Source organism: Pleurodeles waltl, chromosome 7 (assembly GCF_031143425.1).
Source record: "Pleurodeles waltl isolate 20211129_DDA chromosome 7, aPleWal1.hap1.20221129, whole genome shotgun sequence".
Classification (NCBI taxonomy): domain Eukaryota; kingdom Metazoa; phylum Chordata; class Amphibia; order Caudata; family Salamandridae; genus Pleurodeles; species Pleurodeles waltl.
The window spans coordinates 709,252,330-709,266,752 of record NC_090446.1 but is presented as its reverse complement, the minus strand read 5'-3'; the positions used below and the strand labels follow the sequence as shown (position 1 = coordinate 709,266,752).

General features: G+C 44.7%; 1 protein-coding gene across 7 annotated transcripts in view; it reads left to right on the top strand.

Moving 5' to 3' along the window:
* Positions 1–14,423, top strand: part of P4HA2 (prolyl 4-hydroxylase subunit alpha 2) — a 229,491-nt gene that overhangs the window by 165,538 nt on the left and 49,530 nt on the right. For all 7 annotated transcript variants that reach the window (XR_011205596.1, XM_069244745.1, XM_069244746.1 and 4 more), the window contains one exon: positions 5,906–5,976. Coding sequence is in view for 6 of the 7 variants with exons in the window: in XM_069244745.1 (XP_069100846.1) it covers positions 5,906–5,976 (71 nt within the window). In the remaining variant the exon portion in view is untranslated. The remainder of the gene's footprint in view (positions 1–5,905; positions 5,977–14,423) is intronic.

Here is a 14,423-nt window from a genome sequence, read left to right as displayed (position 1 = left end):
ATCTTTAGGGGAGCCAGGTAAAGCTCATGCAGTCACCCTTAGGATTGACAAAAAAACAAGGCCTCCCCTTCTGGCCCACTCTACATCCGTGGTCACACCCTGGCTTACTTCTTGGTGGTGCATACAGCTTGTAAATGAGCCAATGTACCGGGCACCGGCGATGAGCCACCACCGGCCAGGGAAAGCAAAGCATTTTGATGTAGCTGGCAAGCACTTCACAATAGGCCAACCTATGGTGCATCGTCAACTCCATCGGCCTGCTTTCCTGATACGACCAGGCCAAATGGGACATATGGAGGAGCTCTTCCAACATCTCCAAGAGGAGTACTGCAAGATAGGGCATGAAATAGTCTTGGAAGGGAAGTTCATTTCAATCACCGCAATCAGATGCCCTTGATGCAGATGCCCTTGATGCTGCTGCCACTGCCACGTGCTGCATCAGTTCCAGCATGCTCAAAGTGGAGACATGCTTGGCTCTGTCTCTCCCGCTCCAAGCTAGACATCCACTCCTCATGTGTCCTTTTGCAGGTCAGCCTACAGTACCGGTCCAAGGCCACCTCCCCAGATGCCTCCAGATTCTTCTGGCGTCAGCAGGCTCAGCAACCCGCTACAAGGGGCTACTTCTAAGGCATACTGGGGAAACAGTTCCAAGAGTAGAGGCAAAGGCGACTCCCCAAAGAAACTCCCCCACCTAGTAGTGACTTATTCCCATAACCCACCAACCACACAACACCAGTTGGGGTTCAACGTCTGAGGTTCTTGCCCAACTGAAACTTGCAACCAGTAGGTATTAGATATCATTCAACACGGTTACTGTTTGAAGTTCACTTCCTCAAATTCCAACATACCACCTCGCAGACACACCTCTCCCCAGAACACCAACACCTTATTTGGGAAATGTTCAAGCACTCCTTCTCAAAGGGGCCTTAGAGACTGTTCCACAACACCCACACGGCACAGAGGTGCATTACCTTTACTCCTTCATTCCCAAAAAGGATGACTTCCTCAGGCCTATACAGGAACTCAGCCCTGTCATCGAATACATTCTGTTACAACAGTTGTTCCTAACCTGTGGTCCGGGGACACCTGGGGGTCCGCGAAACCTCCTCAGGGGGGCCGTGACTGCTGAGAAAATTAAATAATATTAACAGATTAGGTCCCCAGCTTTCAGTAATGACTCAGTGGGGGGTCCCCAGATTCCAATAAAGATTCATTGGGGGTCCCCGTGTTCCAGTAATGATAAAGTGAGGTCCACAGAAGTCACAAGGGTGGGAACCACTGTGTTAGAACATTTCCACATGTTCACTCTTCAGAATGTCATTTCACTGCTACAGCAAGGCGACCTCATGGCTGCACTCGACCTCAAAGACGCCTACGTCCACATCCCAATTCATCCAGCTCATTGTCAATACCTCTGGTTTATGGCATGTGATAAACACCATCAGTTTAAGGTGCTGCTGTTCAGGGTCACCACCACACCTCAAGTGTTTAAACAAATGCCTTGAAGTGGTAGCCACGCACCTGCATCAACAAGACATCCATGTGTCCCCCTCCCCTGTACAATTGGCCGATAAAGAGTGCAGTGAAGCAACAGTGTTGCATACACAACCGGCACAGTAAATCTCTTACATGAACTGGGGTTTACTATCAACACTTCCAAGTCCCACCTCCAACCCCTTCAGGTCTAACCCTATCTAGGGTTATCTAGACCTCGTTCTGCAGATTATCATTATATCAAATGCATCTCTTATGGGGTGGGATGCGCATGTACTGGGTCTGACCTTTCAAGGCTAGGGGGATTCTGATCACAAAGGCCTCCACAACAACTGTCTCGAGGTCTTAGCCTTCCCTCTTGTGCTGAAGGCCTTCCTTCGCCACGTCGTGGGTCTCATCCCGACAGACAACATGCCAGCTATGTACTACTTACGGAAATACACTAGCTCCCCCCGGCTCTCATAGCTAGCCTGGGCCATATGGTGGTGGGCGTTCCATCACTGGATCCTTCTGCTGGTAGAGTACCTTACAGGAGTGGCCAACAAAACTGCAGATCTCAGCATGATGCAGCAGCAAGTCCATGAGTAGGAACTCAACTTGCAAGCCCTCCACTCGTACTTCCAGTGATGGGGATTTCCCAAAGTGAACACCTTCATCACAGCAGAAACACAATCTTTGCCTCCAAGTTCCCACAGACAGTGGGCAGTGCACTATGAATGGACTGGTCAGGGATATTTTCGTATGCTTTTCCGCAGTGCTTAAGTTGTAAATAAAAACGTGCCGGTGCCCAAAGCCCGCCGCTTAAACATGCGGCTGCTGCAATTAAATACGCAAATGCGAACTACTAAGGCAGCAAAATCCTGAAGCCATCTAGGGCCTCTTCAATCCATTTACAGACACCCCCTGCCCCTTCAGCTCATTCTTGCAGCTTTCTGCTTTGTCCTATTGTGACACTTTTTCATTTTTCTCTTCCTCTGTCTTTCCTATAGGTATATTTTGCTCGCAGTAAGTGCTTGAGGCACAAAAATAAGTGTCAGCCCTCAAAAATAAGTTCTGGTTCTCCACACCAGAAACAAAAAGTAAAAATTAAGCACTGCTTTTCCGCCTATCCATCTCCTTCCATTCATGCCTTGGAGGCTTCTGCAAACCTCTCTCACCCTCATTCACCTTGCTAGACCCCTTTGTTCACCACTCATTGAGCTCTAGGTGGTTCAGCACAATAGGATCCCCATCAGACCAGACTTTTTCACACAGAACCACACAGGAATGACACACCTTGTCCCCAGGAGCCTCAACATTGCGATCTTGCTCCTGAAATCTTATAGTTCAGTTATCTCAAACTGTCTCCTGAGTGCCCGGACAATCTGAAAGAAGCTTGCAAGCCTGCTACTTCTGTCTTCTATGCTGCCAGATGGAGACTGTTTGCCCCCTACTGCCTATTAAAAAAGCATTTACCCTTAGCAGTCATTGTCCAGGAATTTGTCTGCTACCACCTACACCTGCAGAGCTGTGATCACCTCCATCCAACTCCACTTAGCTGCAGTGGCTAAACAACACATACCCCTCTGCAGAATTTCTGTAATGAAAGTTTTCATAGAGGACCTCAAAAGGGTTATTCCTTAACATGTCCTCTCCGCTCCAGTGCAGAATCTCAGTATCCTTCTTGCAAGACTTATGGGTCTTCCCTTCGAGCCCCTCCATTCCTGTCCCCTGCATTTCTGCTCCTGGAAGGTGGTATTTCTTGTTGTGATCACCTCACTCAGACATACCAGTGAGCTCCAGACTTTAACTTTGGAATATCCTTTCTTTCTAGTTTAGAGGAAGAGGGTTGCCCTTCACACCAACCCTAAATTCCTCTCTAAGGTGGTCTTTCCCTTCCACCATAGCCAGTCTATAGCACTCCCAGTTTTTGTTTTCCCAACCTGACTCCGTTTCAGAATGGGCTCTTTATTCCTTAGACCTTAAGCGAGTCCTAATGTACTATCTAAATAGAACAGAACCATTTTGAAAAACTCATCCGCTATTTGTTGCCTATTCTAAACCCCATAAAAGGCAGGCTCTATCAAAATCAGCCATAGACAAATGGATAGTCAAATGTATCCAAACACGTTATACAAAAGCCAATAGGGCTCTGCATGTTCATCCAAGAATCCATTCTATACGTAAAAAAGGGGCGTCCAGGGGTTCTGCAAATCAGCTGTCTGATCTACACCAAATTCTTTGACGAAACACTATTTTGTGGATGTACTAACACACCAACAAGCCAGTGTTAGCCAGGCTATACTCTATACGCTTTTTCAGGCTACTGCAACACTCACAGGCTAGCCACTCTTATGGGAGTGCTGCTTTACAGCCTATGCCTATTATGTGTATCTACAGCCACACGTGCCTCAAACAGAAAAAATGACTTAACCTGTAAGCATCTGTTTGTGGCATGTAGTGCTGTATAGTCACATGCACCCAACCAACTCCCCAGAAACCTCTGGCTGTTGCAGTGATCATTTATATCTTTTCTGCATGGTCATCTCCCCCTCTCCCGCTCCTCTATCGCTTTGCTCCATCTCTTTCCTCACCCACCGTGTGGAAAACAATCTAACATTCAAGCCTATGCCCATGCTCATTACCAGCAAGAGGTAGTCATACTACCTCATGACTCGAGAAAACATCTTTGAAGAAAAACAGCTTGAACAAATCCGGACCCAACAGTAGATGGCAGGTGTATGCACAGCATGTGAATCTACATCACTGCATGCAACTCACAGATGCTTCTAGGGTACGTAATATTTCCCTTCTGATGGATACTACATTTTCCTGATTCCGCTGTACCCTCTCTCCCATCTGCGTTAGTATCGCTCATTATAAGGTGCAGCATCACATGACGATGTATAGCCATTATAAGTCATATGCAACCTCCTTTATGCAACCAGTGTGCCCAGAAAGCCTTGTGTGCTTAATACAAAAGGCTCAAGTGCCTCTTAGAAAATTCCTGGGCCAGTTATGGTCTCATAACACTGTTTGCAGCCTTCTATAACTATTTATGTGTCCTATACCCACGTATATGCTCCTGTGCCAAGGGGAGTACTCAGCCCAAACACTGCCTTGCATGGTGGTTCTTACATCTAGTTAATTTCAATTAACTGATGCTTATCTAGGACGTGTCTAACAACTCTCAGGCCATGTGGCAAAGCTCTTCTGTAAGCTCTTGACTTTTAGATAAATCTATTTGCCTTCTGCATACTACTAAAAACAGAAGTTGTTGGGTCCGCGTAGATAAATGTGGTTTTATGTATTACACAGTCTCGGCTACCACGTAGATATCAGACAGCCCATTAAGAAGTACTGAGGAGGACACTTAGCTTCATTTATTCCGAGGGCTCTTGGTGTTGCAGTGTCCCCGACTTCAAGTCTCGAAGTCGGGGACAGGTCTAGAAGAGGACATCATTTATGGTAATATGTTAATCCATGTACACTTGCTTGCGTGTATGGATGTGCCTCTCTGTTGTTATGAAACATGCATTAACAGTATAGCATTCACCTACATTGCTTATGGCACTCATGCACAGGAATAATTGAATTTTTGATCTGTGTCACGTATCTCGTTGTTTCTTCCTTATGAATGGCTCTTATGTTATATGATACGTCTTCCCACACACGTTTTTTGATTTTCATTTTGCGCCGACGAGTGCAGCTCCCCCTACTTTTCAGAGAACACGCATGAGGTCGACGTTGTACATTAGGTGTTGCACATGTTGTGTAGATATACTTATTTAATTGCATGTCCCCGACTAGTCCTTTCACACTTGCGTTTGTTTTACTAGTGATGCCCCTAGGTTTACCCATCACTTGCTGTTAGTGTTACTATGTAAAGTATGCTGGCGTCATCTTCAGCACTGACGCAAAAAATGAAACCTCCGGGGTGGGTTTGAGATTTTCTAACTTTTCTCTTCGGGAGGCAGTCTACCCCTTCAGCTGTCCTCTTTAGAGACACTATTCAGGATTTGTTTTTTTTAGTGGTACAGAGTGCAAGGTACTGTCTCGGATTGGATGCTTAGTCTGTCAGAACCATTGCATTGTTTGGACGCCCGCAGTAAATGCTTATCGGTCATTTGCTGGCGTCATTCACTGAAAGAAGAAACGTGCTCTCTTGTCACGAGGAAGGCCGTACTGATGTAGCAGACACTAGGCGTGGATTGTGGAAGTTCTCATTCCATATTCAAGATCAAATTAGAAATGTTAACAATGTTTACCCAAAATCTTTCAGCCAAACATAACTTTCTGCTCTGCGGAGCAAAACAATGTTTCTGTTGTACATTTGGTTTTAAAGTTAACCTACACCTTAATGGTACTAGACGTTGTCCCAAAGGGATTTTTTCAATTTATTCTGTTTTCTGACCATTTTCTTTTGACACAGTTGGCACGCGCCACCGTCCGTGACCCTAAAACAGGTGTCCTAACCGTTGCCAACTACAGGGTTTCCAAAAGGTAAGGTCGTTGTGTTTTCGCCACTGCTTTCCTACGCCGTTCAGACAACCTGAGGGGGAGGCTCCAGTTTGCATGCTCTGGCTGTTAATGTTCCCGCTTGCCTGCATGCCTTCTCTCTCTAACCCACGTGGCGTGCGACGAAGAGCACAATATCTTATCAGTAGCACATTAGTGCTTTAAATAAATGGGACACCTAGCGTCTTAGACTTTTTTTTTTAGTTGTTCATTGCTGTGTGTAAAATGGAGAACTGGGCTTCTAAATACTAACGAGTAGAATGTTTGCATGCACAGTCATATTACAAAAAAAAATCTATTTGACCCAAAGACTGAAAAATAAGTAATTCCTAAAAATTAATAATGCAAAATTAAATTTATTTTAAATGATGTACTTGTTTCCAATTGCTAGGACGTGTTCTTAAGATCGAATCGAAATTAAATGTTTCTTTCACAGTGTAGGTCTTCAAGTTAGGATCTGTATTTTAAATGTATGACTTTGTATAAATGAATTTTTCTACAGTTTCATGTAGCATGGCCCAGATCCTCATAGGCGTCATTGTGATTTACAGGTGGTCAGTGGAAATCCAAACATCCTATACGTGTGCGGTAAAACAAGCAATTGCAGGCCCACCGTATTTGTAATGCATAATGCTTTAAAACCACTAGTAGTATAGAAAAAAAACAGCAAAGGCACAAAGTGTACACAAATCTACTGTTAAAACGTTTAGGCATACTAAAATGGGATGAGTTCCGCTTAGTCTAAGCCAGGAAGGAAGGTGGTAGAATGTGGGCCCTTATACCTTTGTGTGTGGCATTAAAGAGCAATTTTGGTTCAAGTGAATATGGGCTGGGTCTAGGATACAAATTAAGATAGAGAATCCTGAAGACGTTACCCATGAAATAACCTTATCAAAACGGGGAAGGAGCCATGTTTTAAAACCTAGGAGCCGAAGTTAAGTGTAATAGTCTGGTGTTCAAGTAGAATAAGTGTGTGCAACAGGAGTTTCTTGTTGTTTTCATAGAAAAGGAAGGTTATTGGTACACCCAGCTCACGAGGGAATAAGTTCTGGATTCTTGGTGCACATCTTAAATAAGATTGCACACAAATTGTTATTTCCTGAAACTCAGTGTTGCACAACAATAGATCTGTTTAAATAATACGTGTTGTATAAGCCTCTTTAGGCCTAGCAATCTGTAATCAATTTTGTTCATCTGCTCTTGGCTGTCAGCATAGGATATTATAGTTTGCCCACATTGGCACTGGCCAAAAGTAAAATTCATCTGTCACCCAAATCTTGGTCGTTATTGTTACAAAACTGCACCTTTAACCATCGTTAACGTTGCCTTCAAGAAAAAAGAGACAAGGGTTGATGCATTGCATTGTGCAAACTGCAGTTGTGTGCCAGGCTAAACTAACAAGTCAGCACTGCAGGTTGGTCGTTTGGACTGGAAATGTGCCTGCAACACTGCATCACGCAAAATACTTATTTTCATCTGGTTTGATGATAGCGACTGCTGGAAACTTGGCAGAAGTCTCTCTGTAGACCACAAGAGGAGAATTGCTAACTTAGTTGTTGTAGGAAAGTACCATCTTGCCTGGCATGTTACCCCCATATTTCACTGTATATATGTTGTTTTTAGTGTATGTGTCACTGGGACCCTGCCAGCCAGGGCCCCAGTGCTCATAAGTGTGCCCTGTATGTGTTCCCTGTGTGATGACTAACTGTCACACTGAGGCTCTGCTAACCAGAACCTCAGTGGTTATGCTCTCTCTGCTTTCTAAATTGTCACTAACAGGCTAGTGACCAATTTCACCAATTCACATTGGCATAATGGAACACCCTTATAATTCCCTAGTATATGGTACTGAGGTACCCAGGGTATTGGGGTTCCAGGAGATCCCTATGGGCTGCAGCATTTCTTTTGCCACCCATAGGGAGCTCTGACAATTCTTACACAGGCCTGTCACTGCAGCCTGAGTGAAATAACGTCCACGTTATTTCACAGCCATTTACCACTGCACTTAAGTAACTTATAAGTCACCTATATGTCTAACCTTCACCTGGTGAAGGTTGGGTGCTAAGTTACTTAGTGTGTGGGCACCCTGGCACTAGCCAAGGTGCCCCCACATCGTTCAGGGCAAATTCCCCGGACTTTGTGAGTGCGGGGACACCATTTCACGCGTGCACTATACATAGGTCACTACCTATGTATAGCGTCACAATGGTAACTCCGAACATGGCCATGTAACATGTCTAAGATCATGGAATTGTCACCCCAATTCTGGCATTGGGGAGACAATTCCATGATCCCCGAGTCTCTAGCACCGACCCGGGTACTGCCAAACTGCCTTTCCCGGGGTTTCACTGCAGCTGCTGCTGCTGCCAACCCCTCAGACAGGTTTCTGCCCTCCTGGGGTCCAGCCAGGCCTGGCCCAGGAAGGCAGAACAAAGGACTTCCTCAGAGAGAGGGTGTTACACCCTCTCCCTTTGGAAAAAGGTGTCAGGGCTGGGGAGGAGTAGCCTCCCCCAGCCTCTGGAAATGCTTTGATGAACACAGATGGTGCCCATCTCTGCATAAGCCAGTCTACACCGGTTCAGGGATCCCCCAGCCCTGTTCTGGCGCGAAACTGGACAAAGGAAAGGGGAGTGACCACTCCCCTGACCTGCACCTCCCAGGGGAGGTGCCCAGAGCTCCTCCAGTGTGCTCCAGACCTCTGCCATCTTGGAAACAGAGGTGTTGCTGGCACACTGGACTGCTCTGAGTGGCCAGTGCCAGCAGGTGATGTCAGAGACTCCTTCTGATAGGCTCTTACCTGTGTTACTAGCCTATCCTCCTTCCTAGGTAGCCAAACCTCCTTTTCTGGCTATTTAGGGTCTCTGCTTTGGGGAATTCTTCAGATACCGAATGCAAGAGCTCACCAGAGTTCCTCTGCATCTCTCTCTTCACCTTCTGCCAAAGGATCGACCGCTGACTGCTCAGGACGCCTGCAAAACCGCAACAAAGTAGCAAAGACGACTACTGCAACCTTGTATCGCTGATCCTGCCGCCTTCTCAACTGTTTCCTGGTGGTGCATGCTCTGGGGGTAGCCTGCCTCCTTTCTGCACCAGGAGCTCTGAAGAAATCTCCCGTGGGACGACGGAATCCTCCCCCTGCAACCGCAGGCAACAAAAAGACTGCATCACCGGTCCTCTTGGTCCCCTCTCAGCACGACGAGCGTGGTCCCTGGAACTCAGCAACTCTGTCCAAGTGACTCCCACAGTCCAGTGACTCTTCAGTCCAAGTTTGGTGGAGGTAAGTCCTTGCCTCCCCACGCTAGACTGCATTGCTGGGTACCGCGTGATTTGCAGCTGCTCCGGCTCCTGTGCACTCTTCCAGGATTTCCTTCGTGCACAGCCAAGCCTGGGTCCCGACACTCTAACCTGCAGTGCACAACCTTCTGAGTTGTTCTCCGGCGTCGTGGGACTCCCTTTTGTGTCTTCAGGTGGACTCCGGTTCACTCCTTTTCCAAGTGCCTGTTCCGGTACTTCTGTGGGTGCTGCCTGCTTCTGTGAGGGCTCCCTGACTTGCTGGGTGCCCCCTCTGTCTCCTCATCCAAGTGGCGATATCCTGGTCCCTCCTGGGCCACAGCAGCATCCAAAAACCCTAACCGCGACCCTTGCAGCTAGCAAGGCTTGTTTGTGGTCTTTCTGCGTGGGAACACCTCTGCAAGCTTCTTCACGACGTGGGACATCCATCCTCCAAAGGGGAAGTTTCTAGCCCTCTTCGTTCTTGCAGAATCCACAGCTTCTACCATCCGGTGGCAGCTTCTTTGCACCCTCAGCTGGCATTTCCTGGGCATCTGCCCACTCTCGACATTGTTCCACAGGTACTCAGGTCCAGAAATCCACTTTGGTTGCTTTGCTGGTGTTGGTCTTCCTTGCAGAAACCCTCTATCACGACTTCTGTGCTCTCTGGGGGTTATAGGTGCACTTTACACCTACTTTTCAGGGTCTTGGGGTGGGCTATTTTTCTAACCCACACTGTTTTCTTACAGTCCCAGCGACCCTCTACAAGCTCACATAGGTTTGGGGTCCATTCGTGGGTCGCATTCCACTTTTGGAGTATATGGTTTGTGTTGCCCCTATACCTATGTGCTCCTATTGCAATCTACTGTGACTTTACATTGCTTGCATTACTTCCTTTTGCTATTACTGCATATTTTTGGTATTGTGTACATATATCTTGTGTATATTTGGCATCCTCATACTGAGGGTACTCACTGAGATACTTTTGGCATATTGTCATAAAAATAAAGTACCTTTATTTTTAGTATATCTGTGTATTGTGTTTTCTTATGATATTGTGCATATGACACCAGTGGTATAGTAGGAGCTTTGCATGTCTCCTAGTTCAGCTTAAGCTGCTCTGCTATAGCTACCTTCTATCAGCCTAAGCTACTAGAAACACCTCTTCTACACTAATAAGGGATAACTGGACCTGGTACAGAGTGTAAGTATCCCTTGGTACCCACTACAAGCCAGGCCAGCCTCCTACAGTTGTACACCTGCAGTCATGTTGATTTTCTGGCTTACTGTTTCCATTGAAACAAATTAAGATACAATCAGCCTTATGTAATAAGGTAAAAGTGTGAACTGGAGAACCATCACGTGTCCCTTTTCAATGTACCAGCACAATTTATTTTTCTTGTCACAAACACGACGCCAAGAAGCCATATGTTAGAAAATAACAACTCTGAAAAGACCAGATTGTTTCTAGAACCTAAAGAAGCAAAAGTATACCGTATAGAAAACATAAAAGGAATGTCTAAAATTCAAGACTACACACTGAAAAAGGTTGTATATGATTTTACAGCTTGCACTAGGATCATGCATGTGATCCTCATATTTGGGAACAGAGTGGGAAAACTCACCTAGGGATGTGATGAGCACTCATTGTTATAGAGGGTGAGCTTGAATTCTAGTTTGATCATAGCTGATATTTATGCACGGATAATAAAGTCCTTTGCAGGAATGCATTTGTTAACCTGAAAGAACAGTGAACATGATGAATTTTTTGTGAACAAAAGCAAGTTTGAGGGAAGCGTTTTGAACTCTCTATTTTTGTGTAAGGTGTTTCTAGTACAGAGGTCAACATCCTTTTCTTTAGTGAGAGGTACTCCTGATCAGTGAAAATCATTGTGAGCTACTGAATGCCAAGAAAATTGAGCATTGTTACCAGACCCGCCCACGCCCAGCTTCATTGACTTTAAACCTAAAATTTACAGAGTCAGGTACTATGGTTTGAACAAAATATTTTGACACGGACACTATGACAGGGCTGTCATATGTGTCAGGGAGACTGTGGTCTTTAGGGATGTATGGATGTATGTGTGTGTAAATGACACCTGTGTATGGGTGACTGACAGCCTGTATTGTATTTACTTGTAGTACAGGACATTCCTTTCGCCATATGCAGCATTGTTACATGTATAACACAAAAAAAAGAGTTTTTTTTATAAATGGGAGAAATTTAAAGTGCACAAAAACATTCTGCTAAAATGTTCGTAATATGGAAACATTTTCTGCACTTTATATTTCTCCCAATTAAAATAGTGGCTGTATTTTTTACATTTACAAACACCAGTCATCTTGCTCTCGTTGGCCTGTGGACACGGTGCCATATTTATAACAGAAAAATACAGCCATGTGTTTAAATGAGAGAAATTTTAAATGAAGAAACATGCTTTATAAAACATTAATACGTAATTGGCTTAATTAACAGTGGAGAAAAACATTAGGACTTATTGTGTCAATATTTTTCTTCACTTTACATTTCTCTCATTTTAAAAAATACTTTATTTTTCAGTTATAAATATGGTACATTGTCTGCTGGACACTAGGAGCAGGAGACCTGCTGTTTGTAAAAGTGATACTTTGAAATAGGAGAAAAATAAAACAAAGAGTTTACTTAAATCATTTAGGGTAACTTTTAATATTAATTTTCTCCCACTTAAAAGCATCCAGAAACATCATTTTGTTCTCATGCTACAATATTGGGTGTCAAGGACTTTTATTTTAGAGTTAAATACCTCAGTACTTTAGTTTTTCACCTCTCCTCCTTTACCTGGGTTATAAATAGGACTGAGCACTGCCCATTAGCAGCCTGATGATAAAAGTGTAAAATAAACAGAGCCTTCCTTTAACTTTAAAAGAAAAAAAGTGATCCTGTGCTAATTTAAAAATCAACACAAGGCTTCAAACTACTTTAAAGGGGTCTGCAAGCTATTTGTAGCCTAGGTTTGAATTGTTGAACCCACATGTTCTAAGACAACCACACGTATGTGGCATTGATAATGTATAAACAGATAGCACACCATCAAATACTTTAATCAGAGGAATAATAAAATGTCGAAATGGTAACCGCTGGAGGGCCAGATCCACCATGCAGTTTATTTGTGCTGCACTGTTGATGGTTGTGAGAAATTGGGTTGTTGGTTGACTAGGGTATGAGCCCTGGTCAAGCAACAGCCACAATCCCCTGCAGGGTGAACCACAAAAAGTCAATAAATAAACCTGTCCCTAACCCTGAGAAGCTTGGCACAAAAAGCAGTCAAGATTACCTTAGAGGCAAGGTTAAAGTATTGATGCAGCACACACACAATAAAAAGTGAAAACACAGCACAAGAATAAAATCCAAACCAATATAGAAAGATAGAGTACATTTTAATGAATGATTTGACATCAAAAAATACATAAATCCAATGAGTAGAACCAGAGTTTTGAATTTAGTTAAGTGTAAAGGTCAAAATAGTGCCTAAAATATAGGAGTCAACCACGGACATCTGGTCACGAGAGACCGGGTCAAAGTCGAAGGTTAAGGCCGAACCCGGTGGAGTAAGGTTCAGATACAAGAAGGGGATTGGGCTCACTCACCACTTACCTTCAGACTTGGAAAATTTTGAGAGAAAGTTCAGCGGGCAATTCTGCATAAGTCTCTGATGGGAAAATGTTGTCAGATGGCTGTGAAGCTATGCTGCGGTGAAGATTTTTACCTTCAGGCTTAGTCATCAAAATGGAAGTCAAAATCTCCAGCGGGGCGAAGCAGGGGGCTGTAGCTGAAGACAGATCCACGAGGTTGGATACTGCTCTGGCAAAGGACCGCTGAAATAGATTTGAAGCTGTGCATAAGTACATAGAAGCTGCAAAGTCAATCCTACCGGCGATGCACCTTGCGTGGTTAGGTGTGCAGGTTGGTTCCATTCTCCACCTGGTTCTCAGCACTTTTTGGCCAAATTTTATCCAAGTCCTCAGTTTTGGAAACGGTTATCTGCGCAATTTTACTACCACAACCAATGGTCTGGGAGTGGGAGGAGACTCTTAGGGGTTCAGGACTCACTCAGGCTCGGTCCAGGTGCGGGTTCAAGATGGTGGAATCCTGTTATGTCCCTGTGGCCTCTGAACAGGAGGCTAGCAAACTAGCCTTTGGAGACACTTCTGGTAGGCCTGGGTGCAGACTTGTATGCAGGGCTCAACAACACAGCCGGCCTCTTAGGGTTCGGAGCAGGCTTCTGGCAGCAAAGCAGTCCTTCCAGGTACAGCAGCAGTGTGGCAGAATGCACGGCAAGTCACAGCAGCAGGCAGGCCTCTGAGAGTCCTTCCTCCGTTCCAGTAGTGAACTGAAGAGTGGGTCTGAACTTCCTATTTTCAGATACTCTTGTGCCCTTTTCCAGGAAGGTGGGAGAAGGTTCTGGAAAGGTTCTTTAATGTTCATGGAATTTCCTGACTCCCAAGCTGACTGCAGCGACAATATAGGATCATTAGGTCTATTGTGAGGAGACAGGACACATCCTATCCAGTTGCAAATGGGGCTGTGCTCAGCTTCACTGCTCCATCCTACCCATTGATGCCCCGTTAAGGAACACCTAATCTCACTGTTGTGTGACTGTCCGAGGTAAATCACAGAGTCTGTCAGCTACACCCAGTCATGTGACCTAAGACAGGCTGTAGGCACAAAGGGCTAAGGGCTGGGAAGTGCAAACCTTTTACAAGTGGTATTTTCAAAATTGTAATGAAAAATCTGACTTTTCCATTAAAGAGGGTGAGTCATTAGAGTGCCATAGGTACCAAACATGACATTTCTACCTCCTCTCAATTAAGAATTACAGCTTAATAAAAGTAATGAGGAATCACCAAAGTTATCCTATTGGGGGTTGAGGGGTATGCCTCACAGTACTGAGGACTGGCAGTTTTAACAATGGTGCAATAAAAATAACCCTTATGGTACTTTTGTATAGTATCAGTTATACAGTTTATCTGTTGGTCAAAATCTGAAAATGAAAATATGTCAAACATTTTTATATCTCTATTCTACATACTGAATATTTGCTTCTATTTGGTTTCGACTCACGGGACAGCCTTTGTAAGTCACTTACTTGTATACAGAGATTTAGTTAAAACCGTACTTGCCT